The 18,631-nt window shown below is 58.0% G+C and overlaps 2 protein-coding genes across 7 annotated transcripts in view; one reads left to right on the forward strand and one right to left on the reverse strand.

Annotated features, from left to right (window-relative positions):
* Window positions 1-18,631, forward strand: part of ATP6V1G1 (ATPase H+ transporting V1 subunit G1) — a 247,032-nt gene that overhangs the window by 116,839 nt on the left and 111,562 nt on the right. The gene's annotated exons all lie outside the window — the stretch shown is intronic.
* WHRN (whirlin) overlaps window positions 1-18,631 on the reverse strand; it is an 81,851-nt gene that overhangs the window by 12,367 nt on the left and 50,853 nt on the right. For 2 of the 4 annotated variants that reach the window (XM_025432314.3, XM_025432313.3), the window contains exons 4-8: window positions 8,273-8,475; window positions 7,274-7,310; window positions 5,875-6,087; window positions 4,953-5,162; window positions 2,500-2,532 (exon numbers count right to left, since the gene is read on the reverse strand). In XM_025432314.3, coding sequence (XP_025288099.3) covers window positions 2,500-2,532; window positions 4,953-5,162; window positions 5,875-6,087; window positions 7,274-7,310; window positions 8,273-8,475 — 696 coding nt within the window. The remainder of the gene's footprint in view (window positions 1-2,499; window positions 2,533-4,952; window positions 5,163-5,874; window positions 6,088-7,273; window positions 7,311-8,272; window positions 8,476-18,631) is intronic. The other 2 variants (XM_025432316.3, XM_025432315.3) reach the window with 1 other exon arrangement.

The following is an 18,631-nucleotide window of genomic DNA, read 5'->3' on the forward strand; positions in this document are numbered from 1 at the left end:
ATAGGCACGGCACAGGAGGTGGGAAGAGATCCTCTGATGGTTTGCTCCCCGTGACAATCAGGGGAAGAGCTGCCTTGACAATCAGGGGTCCCTGCGGCCGGAAGGGCCTGAGGCAGGCCTGAGCATCTCCACCCTCCTCTCGCCCCAGAGCGTGGAGGCCACAGGGGAGCAAAGTGCTGACAGCCACACCCAGCACCCACTTCTCACCTTACCGCGTGGGGATGGGGGTGGTAAGGCTTTTAGAGGCAGGGCCCCCGCCCCAGCATCCTCTGGCGGGGCCCGGGGAGCCCCTTTCCAGGCACAGGAGACGCCTGGAGTGCAAACCTCTCAATTCCAGGAGCAAAGGGGCTGTGGTTAAGGCTGGAGACGTCCCTGCTGCCACCCCCGACCTCAATGGCACTTGCTATGTGGGTACAAAGCTGGCCTTGGCCTCTACAACCCCTCTGCCCCGGAAATCCTCTGCAACGCCCTTTGCCAGCCCTTAGAGCATCCAGGGAATTGGCTCCCCCATTCTCCACACCTGCAAGTCCGCTCCTGAGCTCACTGAATTTTCACGACAACCCACAGATGACTGGTCTTATCAGCTGGTGTACAGATGTGGAAACTGAGGCTCCAAAAGCTGACGTCACCTGCCCAAGGTGACACGGCTGCTACTGGGGAGAGCCAGCCCCGGGCTGCGGGACTCTGCACCTGTGCACCTAAGCCCCCCTGCCGCCGGCTGGCTGGTATCCCGTGAAGGATTCAAGAAATGGCAGGCAGGCCCTGCTTCCGCTCAGCTCCCCTGGCTGACGTGTGCATGGGAGGAATGACATTGTTTGCAGGCAGGACAAATTTCCAGGGCTGGCTCTCTATTACACAAATGGAAAAGAAACGCAATTTGTCATCGGGGGAAGGCTGTATCTGATCTCCTTTGATCGATTTTGTCTGGTTTAAGGGAAAAAGCTACAGAATGAGCCACGTTTAACCTGCGACCGCTAACTGCACAGCGCGGTCCACGCTCAGTGGAAACTGGCTCCATCTGGGGCAACCGTCTGGGGCATCTGGGTCACGAGAGCCAGCTGCCTGCCACTCCGCCGGGCGGAACACTGGGGCAAAGGACATTTTCCTACGATGCCGGAGGTACGTGTTTAGAAGGCTGGAATGTCGGAAGATAATCCTGAGTGGCCAGGGCGTGCGGATCCATTTCAGTTTCTGCCCCACATTTCCCGGGCCTCGACTCACTTCCAGAGCCTGGGCTGGCACTTGGGCACACAGGCAGGAGAAAGGTGTGGTCCCCGCCTGGTCCCCGGTCCCTCCTATTTACCAGGGAAGACTAACTCAGAAGGAGGTTAGAGCCATGTGACAGGTGTTTGAACAGAGACAGGGAAGCAGGTGAGCTGCATGAGGGACAGGAGCTGGGTGATCACAAGAAAGAGATGCCGTGGGGTCTTGTCCATCTAGATTTGGGGGTTCAGTGTCACTGCAGTAAAAGCTCACGGACACGTGTCGGTCCCGCAGACCAGTGCCGGGCACTCAGTGGGGAGTAGATAAATACTGAATCCCGACTCCGCCACTCACTAGCAGAGTGACCTGGACCAAGTGGCTTCCCTCTCTGACTTTGGCTTTCCTCTCTGTACAATGGGAATCGTGGCTGTACCTGCCTCTCCCAGTTACCGGCAAGGTCAAAGAAGACACAATTGGAAAGTGTTATCACGATGCCACAAAGAACTCTCGACGAATGCCAGCAGTGCTTATTATTAGGTAAGGCCCCAGTTGCATCAAGGAGGGCATGTGATGAAATGAGCACTGGGTGTTATACTACATGTTGGCAAATCAAATTTAAATTAAAACCAAAAACCAAAAAAAATGGCCTCAGATATTAATATGGGTCAGGCTCTGGGCTGGGCACTAGGGATTCATTGGTGACTCAGACACAGTAGCCGCTGTGGGCGGGGGGGAGGGGGGAGTAGCCAGCCAGGCTTGTCAACATTATTAGAATATGATGAGACAAGAGTCATGACAATGGGACGCTCAGGGGGCTGGAGGAGCCATAGGGAAGTCAGAGAATCAGGGAAGTCTTGGGGGAAGAGGTGACCCGTGAGCGCAGGGCTGATGCACCTGCAGGGGACAGCCAGGCCATGGGAAGTGGGAAAGAGAACAGTCCAGACAGAGCTTATAGCCTATGGAGGGGCAAGAGGTCTCACAACGGCTCCACACCCCAGAAATTATCATCCTTATCTTACAGATCCTAAAACTGAGCTCAGAGAGGTAAGATCCCTTTCTGAGGTCACAGAGCAAGGAAGGGGCAGGGGCTGGGGTTTAAGCAGAGAGCATTCCCACTCCAAAGCCTGAGGAAACCTCATGGGCTGGCCAACAGGAGGGACAGCGAGCACGAAGGAGGATCCCAGTTCCCACCGGGGCTCGGTGCAGACATAAGGGGGTGGCAGGAAGGGCCACGGCCCCCCTACCTCCACCCCACCTAAGAGACCCCCCAGCCCCGCCCGGCAGGAAGGACGGTACCTCCATCAGGTCTATAAGCCACAGCAGCCGCTCCTGGGGAGGATGGGTGGGCAAAAGGCAAAAAGAAAAATACATCAAATAAATACCAGGGATGGGGTGGGTGCAGCAGCCGCCCCCTCTGCCAAACATGCACGCATGCACACACCCAGAGAAAGGCACAATGAACACGATTCTCTAAAATCCCCTATCTCCCCTAGATGCCTGGGGGGGCGGGCATAAAGGACGGATGAAGAGAAGGCCCTGTTGCCACAACTAGCACTCCTCCATCATAACTGCGTCCTCGCAGGAGACCTGGGGCCGCTGCGGCTCTGCAGAGATGGCAGCTGGGAATAGACGACGGCTATTCACCCGGGGGCCACCCTGGCACTGGCCAGCAGGCAAGGCTAGATCGTCACTCCCATTTGGCAGATGGAAAAACGGGAGGCCCAGAGAAGAGCGGGGACTTGTCCAAGGTCACACCTGCTAGTGGAAGGCAGAGCCTGAAGGGGGACTTTGCTCCGAAGATTGGACCAGAGAAAACCTGGACTTCACAGAGGCCCAAGCCCTAAGCTGGCAGTGAAGCCCTGAGTCTGAGGGATGGGGCTCCAGGCTGTACATGCAAGGGCACCTGCGGCATGAGAAGAGTGAGGGAGGGTAGCAGACCCTCAATCCAGTGCCTTCCAGAAGTTTCCAAATGTCTGCAAGGCCCTGGATGCAAATCCTCAAGGTGGTTTTCTCCAGTCGGGTCGGGGGTGGGGGTGGGGGGAGTGGGTAAGAGCAGAAGCTTCACCTGCCCTCGGGGTCTGGATGGCGTTTCTGGGATGCCGGTGCCAACAGGAAGGTTACTTCTCATTTAATCCTCCCAACAGGCTGTGCATAGCTGCATCCCTGTCCCAGTGCAAGTGGGGAAACTGAGGCACCAGGCAGTGAAGCATGGGGCCGAGACTGGGGGCGGGGGCAGCACCTCTCAGGTTTGGGGGCGACCCCGGGGCTGGGCAAGGCCACGGCAGGCCAGTGCTGAGCTGGACATAACAGTCACCCTGACGGCCATCAGGGCCTCGGACGAAGACTTTGGGCCATTCTCCTCATGGGAAAACTGAGGCCCGGGGAAACCGGGGCTCAAACCCACATGTCCTGCCTCCCAGGCTAGAACACACCCCGTTCCCCCCACTGGATCTCCCATCCCCGTTTCTAAAGGGACTAGCCCAGAATTACAGCCTGCAACCCCCAGAGCAGAGGCTCAGGGCCCCCGAAGCCCCACAGGGATATTACCGAGGCCAATCTCAATGGAAATGGAGCTGGCCCCGGAGAGAACCGGCCCCTCGGGCCAGGGCCCTGCCCCCTGCATCCAGCTCATCACCTGGGTGCCCCATCGGAGCACGTGCACAGAGCCAAACACACAGCCAGCCCCGGGCGGGGGGGACCGCTTCTTCCCTGCTCCAGAAGCGTGATCTGCTCGTCCCGAGGCCTGGCACTGCCTCCACTGCAGCCACAGCCAGAGCCCTAGAGGAGTGCCTGGCAGCTTGCCGGGCACCCCAGGACGGGACCAGGACTCAGAAGGGGAGGAAGGTGACTCAGAATGGTAGGGATAGGAGACAGAGGGATAGAAGTTCCCCAGAAACCCAGATCCCCAGAGCTAAAGAGGAACCAAAGCTCTGCTGGGATGGGCAGGCTGCAGAGGCTCCCCAGGGCTGTTCCCTGCCGGGCCCCTAACCGCGGCGTGCACCCCCGGGCTCTGCTCCTCCAGCAGGCCCACTGACTGCGTGTGCCCCAGGGCTCCGGAGACTCCACCCATAAGATCTCCAGCATCTGGGAGCAGCAGGGCTTGAGAAATGCGGGCCCCCCCCACCCCACCCCCCGCCCACCCTTTCCACGGGGCAGTGGTGACGAGGGATCTAAGGACAGCAGAGGAGAGCGTGAGCACGCGGGCTCTCCTGACCCCCAGCCCCGCGTGGCCTGAGAGCCTCTTCCCTTGCTCCTTCCTGGCAAAGGCCTCTGGGGCTAATCTGCCTCTGAGCATCCTGAGGGCAGAACCCAGGAGGGACCCCAGGCTTTTCTGGGGGTCTGGAGAGTCTGGGAAGAGAGGCAGGGTGGGGTCCAGAGACAAGACGGTGCGTCTCAGGCGAGATGCCACCACGATGACCCCCAGGAAGGCCCCGCCACGGTTTCTGGTGGGATCCTCCCGTGGGCCGTTACTGATTTTTCTGTCTCATCCCCCGCGTTTTTCACCTCTGTCCCGAGCCTCCCCCTACGCACCACGAGCCCACGCCTGCCTTGCTGGGCATGCGCGGGGCCTCCAACAACGATGGGGTTTTTCCAAGGGAAGAAGCTGCAGCTCGGAAAGGCAAGGGACAGAGCCAGGAAGGGGTGGCGCTCAGATGCGCACCTAGATCCGTCTCACTGCACAGCCGGCATCCTGAGGCCCCCCGGCCCCCGCGGGCCAGCACGCCAGGGACGGGGCGCGGACAGCTCACCCTGGCCGAGCTGACGGTGGTGGAGGTGCCGTGGCTGCCTGTGGACGAGCCCGTGTCGCTGTAGGAGACCACGGAGTAGGTGTCCCCGGCCCCAGGGCCCGGGGGCTGGCGCGCCTTCATGGACTCGATCTCCCGTCTCAGCACCAGGTGGTCGAAGCGGTCCAGGTCTTGGGGGGAGATGGTGCCCCTCACTTCAGACAGGAGCGAGAACTGGGGATGGAGACCAGCAGGGCAGTCAGCCGGAGCTCCACCAGCAGGCGGGCCCATCCCCTGCTGCTCCCAACGACCGCGGGCAGACTTGGCCACCGGCTTCCCTCAAGCCGCTGTGGCTCCCCCTGCCCCGGGAGACGTCCATGCACGGTGTGGCCTGGACGCCGGGTCACCTCGTCCTCGCTGGCATCTTGGCACGCCCGCGTGGCTGCAGCCCCCCAGCACACCCAGAAGCCCCGTCTCTCCCACCTGGAACTCCCTTCCCTACTTCTCTCCAAACCCGATTCCTCTGTTAAGCCTCCCCGCATGCAACCACTCCCCGTGGGTTTAATCACTTCTTCCTTCATGCAGCCTCTGGAGCCCGGATCTCCTCTGGCAGCACCGCACAGTCCCCTGGGGGCTCGCGGCGGGCTCCCACCCACAGATGAGTGGAGTTAACCAGCCTGGGGCGGGCCCCGGCCTTGCTTTTGAAGAGCAATCCAGAGGGTTCTCAAGGTAGCTCAGCACTGACAGCCACCTCGTCAGGGCCCCCCCGTCCCCAGGAGTCTGTGGGCTGGCTTCCCCGGGGCAAGGAGCCCGCCTCGGTCACTAGCCTCTGCCCAGGGCCGTTTCCACCCGATTTTTTGGGTTCTCAGGAAAGGAGCAGGGGATGGAGGGAGGCAGGGGGTGCTGCAGAGCCCTTGAGAGCCTCCGAGGAGGGCCTCGTCGTCACCTTGGCGTTGGTGTTGAACAGCTCAAACAGGGCCATGACCAGGGCCTCCACGGAGACGCTGCCGCCGCGGTACTCCTCCAGGTAGTAGGCCATGGTGGCGCGCTCCTGCGGGTTCAGCAAGTGCCTTGCCTGCTCCTCCAGCAGCACACGCGTCTGGTGGCCCAGGCTGCTCAGGGTCACCTGGGAGCCAGCCGGCCCCTTGCACAATCCCAGCTGAAAGACAAGTGACAGGGAGCCGGGGATTCGGAGCTGCTCTGGGTGGGGGTGGGGGTGGGGCCGAGCGGAGGGATGGGGGCGCCCCATGGCCTCGGCCTCCACGGGACTCCTGCAGGAGAGGCCCGTTACAGGCCCCATCTCAGACGGGGCGGCTCGTGCGGTTGCAAAGCACTTTCACGTGTCATCTCATCAGATCCTGGCACCGTTCAGAGCGGAGCAATTTCAGCCAAGTCATTCCCCAGGCTTCGGTGTCCCCCTTGCTAAATCGGGGATAAGTCACCTCATTTTGAGTAGAGTGCAGATGTGCATCCACCCCTTTGCCCTCCCGCCACCGCCTCTGGCATCACCTGGAGCCGTGGCCATGACGATGTGGGTGTCCCGTCATCCCCTCTGCCTCCCCCATCAGCTACGCAGAGCTGCTGAAATGATCTTGTGAAAACATGACTCCCCTCGTCTCGCTCCCCTGCCTAAGCCCTTCTATGATGTCCCAGCATTTCGGGCTAGAAGCCAAGCCTCTCAGGCGGCCCACAAAGCCCCGTGTGATCCAGGGACCCCGCCTGGGGTCACTAGGTTCCCACCCCGTGCTCACTCACCACACCCCCTCGTGCTCTCCTTGCCTCCACCAGGCGGCCCTTTGCCGCCGCGGGGCTCTGGCACACGCTGCGCCTCCCGACCAGACCACCCCTTCCCGCCCCTGCACCAGACTCTGGTGTGGCTTCTAGTTGGCATTCAGGGCACAAGCCCAAGTTACGGCGTCACCGACTCCCACAGAGCCTTCGCCCTCCCGTCTGCCTCTCAGCCCACCTGAATCAGATGTCCCACCTGCTACTCCCCCTCATGCTCCCGGCACCTCTCCTGACGGCACCCAACGACTTCTGTGACTATAGAGACCCGTGTGCGCGGGTGTGATTTTCTGTGTCTAGGCGTCATCTCTGCGCGGGCAGGGATCCGATGGGTTCTGTTCAGTGCAATTATTCCCGGGGCCCGGGGTGGTGCCCAGACCTGGTGGCGCTCAGCAACGTGCGGGGAGTGGAGGACGGACGGACCATCAGTGGGCTGCCCGTCCCAAATGAGGGCATGCACGCGAGTGGCTCTGCACACCCGGCCAGGCCCGGCCCCCACCCTCACCCCCCATGGGGACCGTGACGAAGCCGAGGATGGCCGCAGGTGGAGAGTGCCCTACCTTGCTTGTTCCTTCCGTGGGAAGATCCCCAGGGAACCTGTGGAGAAACACAGATGTGTTGAGCTGCATGACCGAGCGGTTCCACAGGCGCGAGCAAGGGAGGGGCGCGTGTCGAGGGCACCCTGGCCCCACTCGCTGGGGCACCTCAAGGGACTGGGAACCCCTGGGCAGCGGCGCCGCTTCTGGCCTCCCCATCAGCCACGTGGGCAGCGCGTCTAAAACCACGCCCAGGTGGGCTCCTGACTCGTTTCCGACCCTACAGGCCCAGGCAGGCAACAGGACAGGAGACAGCAGCCCATGGCCTCAGGGGACAGGCCAGCCCTAGGGCGGGGAAGACGGGGCGGGGGAGGGGGGGCAAACTGGAGACCCAGAGATCAGCTCGCAGGTGCAGCTCAGCTCCAGCCCAATTTCATGAAAAAACATGTGCCCAAGCCGCCAGAATGCCTAATTTTAAAAGCAGCCAGAAATCTGCTGTTTGCTTGTTTTTCCCCATGGGAAACCTGATGGCCCCTTAAATGTTGGCAGCTAATTAAAAAATTTATGATGTTGTGCTGGCGAAAGGGGAGGGAGGCAGGAGAGAAGGAGGGAAGAGGGAGCGCGATGCTCTGGGTGTCGCTGCCGCTCTGAGACTCCTGGTGGAAATCCAAAGGGGACACCTGGCACCATCAGCAATGACAGTCACTTTCTGACTCCCAGACCCCTTTCCTCAGGTCACTCGCAGGGTCTTCATCCCCAGGGCTGGATGGGGGCAGGGATCGGGAGCCCCCCCTTTCCACAGGAAGCAGCTAAGGGCCCCAAATGACGTCAAGATAAAGAATGCGGGAGCTGGATTATGCAGGTCAGCTCTCCACGGAAACAGGCCGGGGAGGAGAAGGGACGTGCCCAGGGTCATGCAGAGGACCCTGGTATGGGGACCCCGGGCTCTCAGAATCGTCACAGGTCAGGGTGTGGTGAAGGGACGGCAGGGGGCTTCACAAGGGGCGAGGGGCTCAGCCGGACCCTGCCGTGTTTGCGGTGGCGTCCTCGATCCGGGAACTGGCGATCCACTTGGTCTCGTCCACCGTGGTGCGGGCGTGGGGCAGCCTCCCCACGTCCTTCACCGTCAGGATGAGGTGCTGGGATGACTTGAGCAGCCTGACCGCCTCGTCATGCAGGATGTTGAGAAAGCTCCGCCCGTTCACCTCCAGGATCTGGTCCCCAACCTGCCAGGACCACCAAGGGACACAGTAACCCGGGCTGCTTGGAGGACACTGGCTCACGCCAGGGGCGTCCGAGTCCCGACCCCAGCCTGCCGAGGAGGTCACGGGGGCCCCGGGAGGTTATGGGGGCGCCTGCGGGTCACGCAGCAAGTCAGTGGCAGAGCCAACCTCCCCATCCTGAGCCCGAGCCCACGCTGCTGTCATTACAAAGGGCCACCTCCCCTCAAGGGGTGAGTCCACAGCCGGCTTCTCAAGAGGCCCCTTATCCAGACGACGACAGCCCCGTGAGAGGCCTGGTTAGGCTGGGCAGGGCAGGGCGAGGCACGGGGAGGCCTGCTTCCGTGATCTCCCTTCTACGCTTCCACGGGGTTGAGAGGTTTACACCTCAAGCGTGCACGTATTTCCTTAAAATACAAACATTTTAATTTACTCAAGAAAGAAGGAGTAAGTGAGAAAACGAGCCTCCCATTAAAGCAATAACATATCGCTTGGATTCTTACGAGGAGGCAGTTTTATTTTGTAACGTGAACCCCCCCCTTTTTTTAGCGGAAGGATTCAAAAAATAAAAGGGGGAAGAAAAGTAGCCTTCCCATACACAGGAACCCATCACCGAATCCCAGGAGGCTGGAGGGCAGGATGCCCGACACGGGGCGGCTTCTCTTCCTCGCTCTTCCTGGAGGGGGCGCTGCTGGCCGGGAGGGCTCCCCACCGCTGGCCTTGAAGGGCAGCCCCACAAGGCCCAGGGTCCTGCCTGCTTTTCCCTCCCCCAGCCCCCCCTGCCCTGCTCACGGCTCCGGGTCAGGCCCCAGGGGCCAGGAGAGCACTGTGGTCAGGGCTTAAGGGTTCTCAGGGACATCACAGCCGGGGTCGAATCCCGACTCTGCTACTTCCGTGCCACGTGAGCTCAAGTGGATCCCCCACAGGCTTCTGTGCCTCAGTTTCCTCGGGTGTAAAAATGAGGTGCGAGCCCAGGACTGTCCTGCAAATGTCTCCTGCCACCAGCATGTTTCCCAGGGCTCCCGGCCATACCTGCGGGTCTGAGTCTTTCCGCACCACCCATGAGCACCCGGGCTGCCGAGAGCTTAGGCGGCCCCAGCTGGCCTCCGAAGACCAGACCCAACCCCTGCTTCTGCGCCTGGCACACAGCATGTGCTTAATAAGTGCTTACGCAGGATGGATTTTGCCCCTTCCCACCCTGTCTCGGCGGCCCCAGCTGGGCCTGCCTCCCGTCGGCCTGCCCCAGCGGAGCAGCAGAGCAGAGGACCGCTGTGCACCAGGCCCTGCTGAGCGCGGAGGGTGCCTCCCGCCAGGGCCCCGGCACCCCCGCCCGTGCCCCACGGCCCCACCTCTGCCCTCGGCCCCTGGCCCTTTGCCCGACCCTGGCCCCCTCCACCACCCCCCTGCACTCTGCCCTCTGCCCGGCCTTGGCCCCCTTCCGCCACCCCCCACCCCCTGCTCTCTACCCACCCCCCTCCACCACCTCCCTGTCCTCTGCCCGGCCCCCTCTGCCACCCGCTGCCCCCCCACAGCTCCGGCTGCAGCCTGCCCGCACCTCCCATCCGCTCAAGGGCTCTGTTTCCTCCAGTATCTCTCCCAAGAGCTTCGGCTTTGTCAAGGGAATCGGTCGTCATCTTCCCTACACACTCTATTCCCGTCCCAGCAGTCTAACTAAAGGGACTAGCCTCTGAGAGCCCGCACACGTCAGGACACCCTTTAGTGCACGAGCTTCTCCCGCCGGGTCCCCAGGGGAAGACCGCTCATCTCCGCGAGCACCCACCCGGCCCTCCAGGGAGGCCTGGGGTCGGGGGGGTCCATCGCAAATACCGCACAGGCCAGATATAGGCTAAAGGAAGCATCCGTTATCTGGGACACATTTAGAAGGGCATCCTGTATTTCGATGCGCTAAATCTGACGACCCTGGGGTGTGGTGTAACCATAGGGGAGCAATTGGGGCGGGGGGAGCCCTGATTGCACACGGTGGTTCCAAACTCCAGTTACTCTCCCTGGCCCCGAGCCCGGCACCTGTCACCTGTCACCTGTGCAGCCCCGTGATTTCCCAGCACACCACTTACTGCCACCCCATCCTCTGCATTCACATCCCCGAAATCACCAGGCCGTGGTGCTGGTCCTATTTCCCTTCCTGCCTGCTGAATAAATACACCTCCGCCAGATCCGGGTAGGCGGCGTGGTGTTTGTGTGCAGCCCGCCGGGGGAACGGGCGTGGAACGGGAGTCACACTTGGGAAACCCCAACTGAATGGGGGTACGTAAGCCCATCTTCTCAATCTCCTTCCAATTTTCTTCTTTTCCAAGCAGCGTCGGTTTTAAAACCCCAGTTCCAGACAGGGTCAGCTTCGGGTCCCCACGCAGCCGCCCACGGCATCTGAGTTGGTGTGAGACGCTCCCGCGTCTCTGTGTCCGGTTCTCGGTCACGCTCTGCACTCGCTGGAGGGCTTCCCGGGTCCGACAGCGCCGTCAGCACAGGGGTCGGCTGGCTCACTGTCGCCGCGAGTCCACAAGCCACTTGAAACAAATCCGGGGTCTCCCCAGCCGCTCAGAGCCCGGTGCAGGCTGTGGGGTGTGGGGTCTCGTCCCCACGGTGCAGCAGGAAGAAGCCCCTGCTTCCGCGGCCGGACAACCGTGAAACAGGAGGGGGCGGCCCTGCACTGCTCCTGAGCACAGCCTGAGGCTCAGTGTCCTCTCTGTGGAGTGGGCTCGATACCACCGGCAAGGCCCGGGAGGCTGGAGAATCCAAGGGGCCCGCCGGCCCACGGGAGGCTGTTCATTCGCTCCCCTTCCAAACCGAGGGGATGGGTTTGGAGACGTCAACGACTTGCTCAAGGTCACACGGGATGGGAGAAAAGAGCCAGGACGCAAGCCCAGCTGTTTGCACACTCTTGGCACCGCTGCCACTTATTCCCGGTGGTCCGGGCTGGCAGGGGGCATTCACGGTGAAGGGCAGGGAGGCCCCCATCCTCCCCACCTGCCCCCCTGCCCCTTTGCCTTGGCCTGTTGGAGATGGCATGTTTCAAGGCCTTGATCGGGCTCCTTCCCCGCCAGGACTGAGTGCCATGTGTTCATTCAGGGCAGTGTTCCTTCCTCTGGGCCCCCGGCGCCAGCCCGGAGTTAGAGGCAACAAGCAGGGAGGCCGAGATGCCGTGCTGGCCAGGGTGGTCCAAAGTCTCCTGCAGATGGGGAGACTGAGGCCCGGACCGCACGGGCACGTGCCTAGGGCCACAGCGAGGCCACGGCGAAGCCCAGACTCTGAGGCTAACTGAGCAAGAAGACACCCACGCCACCCAGAGCTCCTCAGGACACGACCCCCCGGAGAAAGGGGAGACAGATGCGGTGTGATCGAGTGTCTGACAGCGCTCAGCTTGCACACGGGATGCCGATGGGGAAGACACGGGAGGATAAACGAATAAAGCTGGCTTCATTTTATTTGTCACCACAGGCATCCTGTTTATCACCAGGGACGGGGTGGGGAGGAGGCGGTGCCAGGGGACGGACCACGGGAATGACCTTTATTTTAAGGCAGAGGAGAGACTCCTCCATCATCCACAGCCCATCAGGTGACAGGCTCAGATCTGGGACACTCTGCGGAGGGCACAGAGACCTGGCCAACCACCAGGAAGCAGGAGTTCACTCCCTCTGGGTCCGAGGCCAGCAGAGGAGCACAGAGGAGGAGGCCCTGCAAGCGGCACAAGGCGCTCGGCAGGCTTGGGACTGACCCACCTCGACTGCTGGTCCCCTCTTATTCCCTGAGAGACCCAGGGAAAACAAGTTCACCGTTCTAGGCATCTCTTCCCTCAAAACAGGAATGAGACACCAAGTGCTCTGGAATGACACAGAGTAAGTGGCAGGGCATGTGAGGCACAGGAGTCGGCCTGCCCGGTCTAATCCCACCTGCATGACCCTGGGTAACCCCCCGCTCTGTGCCTCAGTTACCTTCCCTGGAAAATGCGGGTAGCGTCAGTGCCTACCCTTGTGGGTTCCAGGACTAAGGGAGTTGATAGATTCCGCTGGAGCCCGAGCACCTAGAACAGCACCTGGCACGTAGTAGGTGCTCAGTGAATATGTACTGAACGGGTGCACAGAATGCAGTAAAATAGTGTCTAGCATCCAGTAAGTGCTCAATTAATGTTAGATGTGCATTTTTTTAAAAGATCTTATTTATTTATTCATGAGAGACCCAGGGAGAGAGAGAGGCAGAGACACAGGCAGAGGGAGAAGCAGGCTCCAGGCAGGAAGCCCGATGTGGGATTCGATCCCAGGACTCTAGGATCACACCCCGGGCCGAAGGCAGATGCTCAACCACTGAGCCCCCCAGGAGTCCCCTGTTAGCTGCATTTTTGAGAAACTGTGCTGACAGGGTCCCTGAAGCGGCCTGTCCTCTGAGACACTCAAAATCATGCCCTATCTTTTCACCTGCCTCCCCGCTGAGCCCTGCCTTCAGCTTCCTCTGAATCACGTTCTGACCACATCTACGAGGTACGTACGGTTACCCCCATTTTACAGATGGGGAGACTGAGGCCAGGACATAAAGTGACCAGGGCTGGGATGCAGCCTTCGTTCTCCCTTCTGTCTTCCATCCCTCAGCCCCCTGCTCTGTGTCATGCACACAGTAGGTGCTCTATTCCTGCCTGCTGAAGGGAACTGAGAACGAAGGAGCCAAAAGAACCCGTGGCGTGGCGGGATGACAGTAGGCCTGAGCTCCGCCCCCAGGGAGAGTCAGGAGAGAAACCTGCAGGCAGCTCGGTGGGAGGCGGGCGTCCATCCCCTCCGTACATGCTCCCCAGTGCCAGCCGCTGGGCGAGGGCCCCGACGGAAGCGCTCTCGGGCCCTTCCTCGCCACCTCCCCAAGCCTTTATCGAAATGGCTTTTGCAGCTTCAGAGGAGGACCCCGCTGACTGTAGCATCACCACAATGACAATTTCCAATTCTATGAAAGGGTTTTATTACAATTATGAATCTTTAATAGTCTTCCATGTCAGGTATGAAACTTTAATGGGCTTTTGTGGGGGGTTTTTTGGGGTACAAGTGAGCAATGCAGTTTTAATGAGACAACACTAGTTTTTCCCAACAGTTCAGAAGTCAGTAAACCTTGTCCATGTCTTAGAAAAAAAAAAAAAAAAAGGATCAAGATAAATGCTAAGATAAGAAGGCTCCTGGAGAGGCTGGGGGCACAGGCTGCGCCGGGGTGAGCTCTTCACGCAAGCCCCTGGTCTAGCGTAGGGCCCCATGAGAAACGCCACGGACGGACCTGGCAAAGCCTGTGCATGCTGACCTCTGGTAGGATTCCCCGCTTCCTTCTGGTTCCTTCTTCTTCTTTTTTTTTTATGATTTTATTTATTTTAGAGAGAGAGAGCGGGGGGAGGAACAGAAGGAGAGGGAGAGAGAGAGAATCTCATGCAGACTGAGCACTGAACGCTGAGTGCAGAACCCAACGTGGGGCTCGATCCCAGGACGCTGAGATCGCAACGCAAGCAGAAACCAAGAGTCGGACACTTAACCGACCGAGCCACCCAGGCGCCCCTGGTTCCTTCTGTCGACACGAGCTCAGCGGCTGGCAGTGCTTGTCACTCTCTTCGGCGTGTGGGCCAGCTCTCAAGGAGGGGCTGCTCTAACGCCCACATCACCAACGGGGAAGCGGAGGCCAGTAAGGGGAAACGACTTGCCCAAGGCCCTACACTCTGCATCAAAGCCGGAGCCAGGGCGGAGAAGCCACCCGGGAGTTCTTTCATCCAAGGAAACGTATCAGAGCAATTAGAGAGGTCCGATGCAGGGGGAGTAACAGGTATCCGTGCCAGCGAGGGCCTCTCCAGGCCAGCTGCCTCCCGCAGCGGAGCTCTACGCTTACGCAGCACCGCACGACGCACGGATGCAACATCCGGTTTCACAGATGAGGGTGACAAGGCTCGGAGAGGTGAAGTCACTTGTCCACGGACACCCAGCATGCAACCTAGCCCGGCTGCTATTCTGAGCCCCAGACTTAACATTTGTCCACTCAACGTTTCCACTCAGATGACTCACGGGCATTTGCAACCAGCGCCGTCCAAAAGAACTGCCTGTGATAATGCAAATATTCTCCATCTGTACTGTCTGATACGGTAGCCACTGTTACTTAAGTTTAGATTAATTGAATTTACATAAAATTAAAAATGCATTCCTCTGGTCACACTAGCTCCACGTCCGTGGCTGCCATACCGAGCGGGGCAGCTGCACACGCTGGTGCGGACCTCCTCCAGGACTCCCGTCCCAGGGCTCGAGCCCCAGACCTCCGAACCTACCAGGCCCATCACCCTCCCCTCCAAAAACAGTCTCTACTCCACTCCCTCCCCTCCATCGCCCCTCATGCCCCGGGGTCCTGGCCTGGACTGCTGTCTCGGCTGCTAACCGGCCTCCCTGCTCCCACCCTCAGCATCCTCTCTGATGGGTGGTGGTGGTGGCCTGTGCCGGCGTGACCGGGCTCACAGACGCCCACGCGGCTGGGGAACCCTTAGTTCTGGGTGTGTCTGTGAGGGTGTCAGGAAGACATCAGTGTCTGGATCGGGAGGCTGAGGGATGAAGGCTGCCCGCAGCAATGCGAGCTGCGGCGTCCGATCCCCTCGGGGCCTGAGAAAAACAAGAACGCGGAGCAAGGGGGAATCCAGTGGCTCTGCTGAGGCGGAGGTAGCTACTTCTCCTGCCCCTGGAGCACCAGGCGGTGCTGCTGCTCTCAGGCCTCAGGCCTCCAACCGAGGTGTGGGGCCTTCAGACTCAGACTTCCGTAATCGGCTCCCCTGCTTCAGGCCTTTGGACTTAGACTGAATCGTACCACCAGCTCTCCTGGGTCTCCAGCTCGCAGATGGCAGACGGGAGGACTTCTCTGTTCTAGAATCACATGGCTCAGCGCCTGTGATACATTTCATCTCTACCTCCCTCCCTCCCTACCTGCCTCTCTCTCTCTCTCTCCTATTGGTTCTATTTATCTGGAGAACCCTAATATATCTCCCTATGTATCAGAGGGATCAATTTAAAGATTTCATTTATTTATTTATTTGACAGAGAGAGAGAGAGAGAGAGCGAGCACGCACGTGTGTACAAGCAGGGGGAGCAGCAGAGGGAGAGGGAGAAGCAGGCTCCGTACTGAGCAGGGAGCCTGATGTGGGGCTCGATCCCAGCACCCTGGGACCATGACCTCAGCCAAAGGCAGATGCTTTAACCGACTCAGCCACCACCCAGGTGTCCTCCAAAGGGATCAATTTGAACTGCAAACCTGATCTTCTCAAACTTTCCTTAAAACTCCCCACTGACTTCTAAGCTCCTTTACCTAGCCTGGGAGGGGTCTTACCTTGCTCACACTTCCATCCACCCATCTCACACTTCTCTCCCTCAGCATTTTCTGCTCCGTTCACCCCTGTTATCTCTCAGTTCTACAACCAGATGGAGCCTCTGGTCACCTCAGGGCCTTTGCATATGCTGTTTCTCTGCCCCAAAGGTTTTTCCCTCTGTTCCTTATGTAGGTGACTCCTATTTGACCTTCAGATCTCAGCTCAATTGATGCTTCCTCCAAGAGGCCTTCTTTGACCACCCCCTCCAAGGCAGGGATAGCTGGTCCCCACCCAGAGCGCCAGGCAGCCCGCCCCACAGCTCTTACTTGAGGTCATGCTGAGCTGTAAGCACTGAGTTCAGGGCCAGTGTGCTGCATCTGCCTTGTAGGGCCTGTGAGGGGCACCCAGCAAGTGCCTGACAGACTCAGTGAGCAAGTGAGCACACAGTTCGGTGTTCACCACGAACATATACACGAGCAGGCCAGCCCTCTAGCCCCTTTCTGTTTCTGCAGACAGGCAGGAGACATTTTCCATTTCTGGAAAGGTTGAGTGTGACAAGGCCAGGGCACATAGGGAGCTGGGTGCTTGCGGCCCGGCCCTGTACACTGCAGCAGGGAAAGAACGTTGCATTTTTTTCTTTTCCAATCAGGTGAAAGCCAAAGGGATTAAAAACACAAATCATAGCTCGGTTTCGGCTACAATTACATTCTGGAAAATGGTGCAGGCTTATTCAGTCCCTCATTTTGGAAGCCAGAACACAGGCTGAGGACTTGAGAAGAGATGTCACAGGCCCAAGGCCTCCCAGGGCCCGGCCCCATCTATCCCCTGCTTCGGGCCGCTCCGCAGACCTGCAAGAATCTGAGTTTTCAAGTTCAAGCCCACAGCCTTCACACACACGAGCTACTGGCCAGCTGGAAGATGCGACGACAGGGCAAGCCCCGTTTATAGTAGCAAGAGAAGAGAGGCAATACTTAAAAATAAATATAACAAGAAGCGTGCAGCACCTAGGTGATGAAAACCTGAAAACACTCAAAATGAACCCACAGAGAGAAACAACTTCCCCTGTTCCTGGAAAGGATTCCACATCCTTAGGATGGCAGTTGGTGCTCAGCTGAAAACTGAACATTATCCTGATGAAGACACCAACAAGTTAGATAAGCTGACATAAAAGTCCATGTGAAACAATAAACCTGCACACACAGGAATCTTCGGTGGATGTAACTAAGCATGAAAAGGCTACGCGCTGTACACCCCGACTCTAGGACATTCTGGAAAAAGCAAACTATGGAGACCGAATAAAGATCAGAGTTGCCAGGGGTCCAGAGAAGGAGGGAGGGATGATAAGGGAAGCACGGGGGATCTTCTGGGCGGCGGAACTCTTGTGATGGTGGATGTGTGACATCACACATTTGTTAAAACCCACACAATGTGTACAACGCCAAGAGCGAACCCTAAAGTAAACTAGGAATTTAAGTAGCAATGACAACAGTCATACTGCATCAATATCGGCTCAGCATCGTAAGAACACTGAAGATGTTTAAAGTAGGGGGATTGGTTATGGGAAGGGTCGGGGTGGTGGTGGTGAGGCATACGGGAACTCCGCACTTGCTGCACGGTCTTACTGTTAATCTGAAATTGCTCTAAAGATGAATCTATTAATTCCTTTTACAGTAAAAAAAAAATCAAAATGAAAAAAATGGCTATGAAAATCCTTATACAGAATAGTTATGAGAAGACGTGCCAGACACTAAAATCTGCTCTAAGCCTCTATAATTCAGATGGCGAAGCACAGACTCACAGGCAGACAAATAGGAGAACAGGCCAGAAAGAGGCCCATGGACACATGGGGATGGATTTTACGATAAAAGTGACATTGCAAATCTCTGTGGCAAAGCTAAAGTACACGGATAACTACATCCCCATTGGAAAAGGGATAAAACTGGATCAATATTTCATATCCTACACAGGAGTAAATGCCAAACACATCTAAAGGGGAAAATGTACACAGGAGTATTTAAAAAAATGGGTACAATCCTCTACATCGTGGGGGCTTAAGGAAAAGTTCTCTAAAGAGAACTCAGATTTAACAAAAAGAAGGGATTGATAATTAAACAAAATGATGATTAAAAAAACCTTTCTACTGGGGGGAAAAAAAAACATCAAAAGCGAAGTCAAAAGAAAATGACAACCAGGGAGAAAAAAAAAGCATTTGTAATATAGATCACTATAAGGGCTAATTAATCCTAATGTATAAATAATTCTTAAATTTTAGGGGGGAAAAAAATCCAAAGTTCTGATCCCAAAAGGATAGCGAAAGACATGGACAAATTACAAAACAGATGTTTTAAATGGTCTTTAGTCCTGTGGAAAAGAGATGTTGGACGTCACTTATAAAGAAAACATCACTTATAAAGAAAGATGAGCTACACCAGGATTCCATCTCTCGCCTATTGGACTGGAAACCCTTAAAAACCTGACGGCACCTGTTGGGGGAGCGGTGGGGAAGCAGGCGGGCACGCTCCTGCGTGCTGGTGGGGATGCAGGTAAAGCAACTGGGCACCAGTCCACAAACTATGTATGTATTTACCATCTGACCCAGAAATCCCACTTCTGGAAATTCACCCTGCAGATACGCGTGCAAACCTAAGAAAAGACACATGAGCACAGTTATTCTTGGAGCATTGTTTGTCATTGTAAAATATGGGAAACAGCCCAGGTGCTGGTACAGAGGTGAGTGGCTGACCGAGGCCCTGCTGCAGCCTCCTGGGTGATGTGGGGAGGGGAGAGGGAGGGGGGATGCTACACAGCTGTGGAAAAGAATGATGAAGATTTCTGAGCACTGACATG

This window comes from Canis lupus, chromosome 11 (assembly GCF_003254725.2).
Source record: "Canis lupus dingo isolate Sandy chromosome 11, ASM325472v2, whole genome shotgun sequence".
In the NCBI taxonomy this organism is placed as follows: Eukaryota; Metazoa; Chordata; class Mammalia; order Carnivora; family Canidae; genus Canis; species Canis lupus.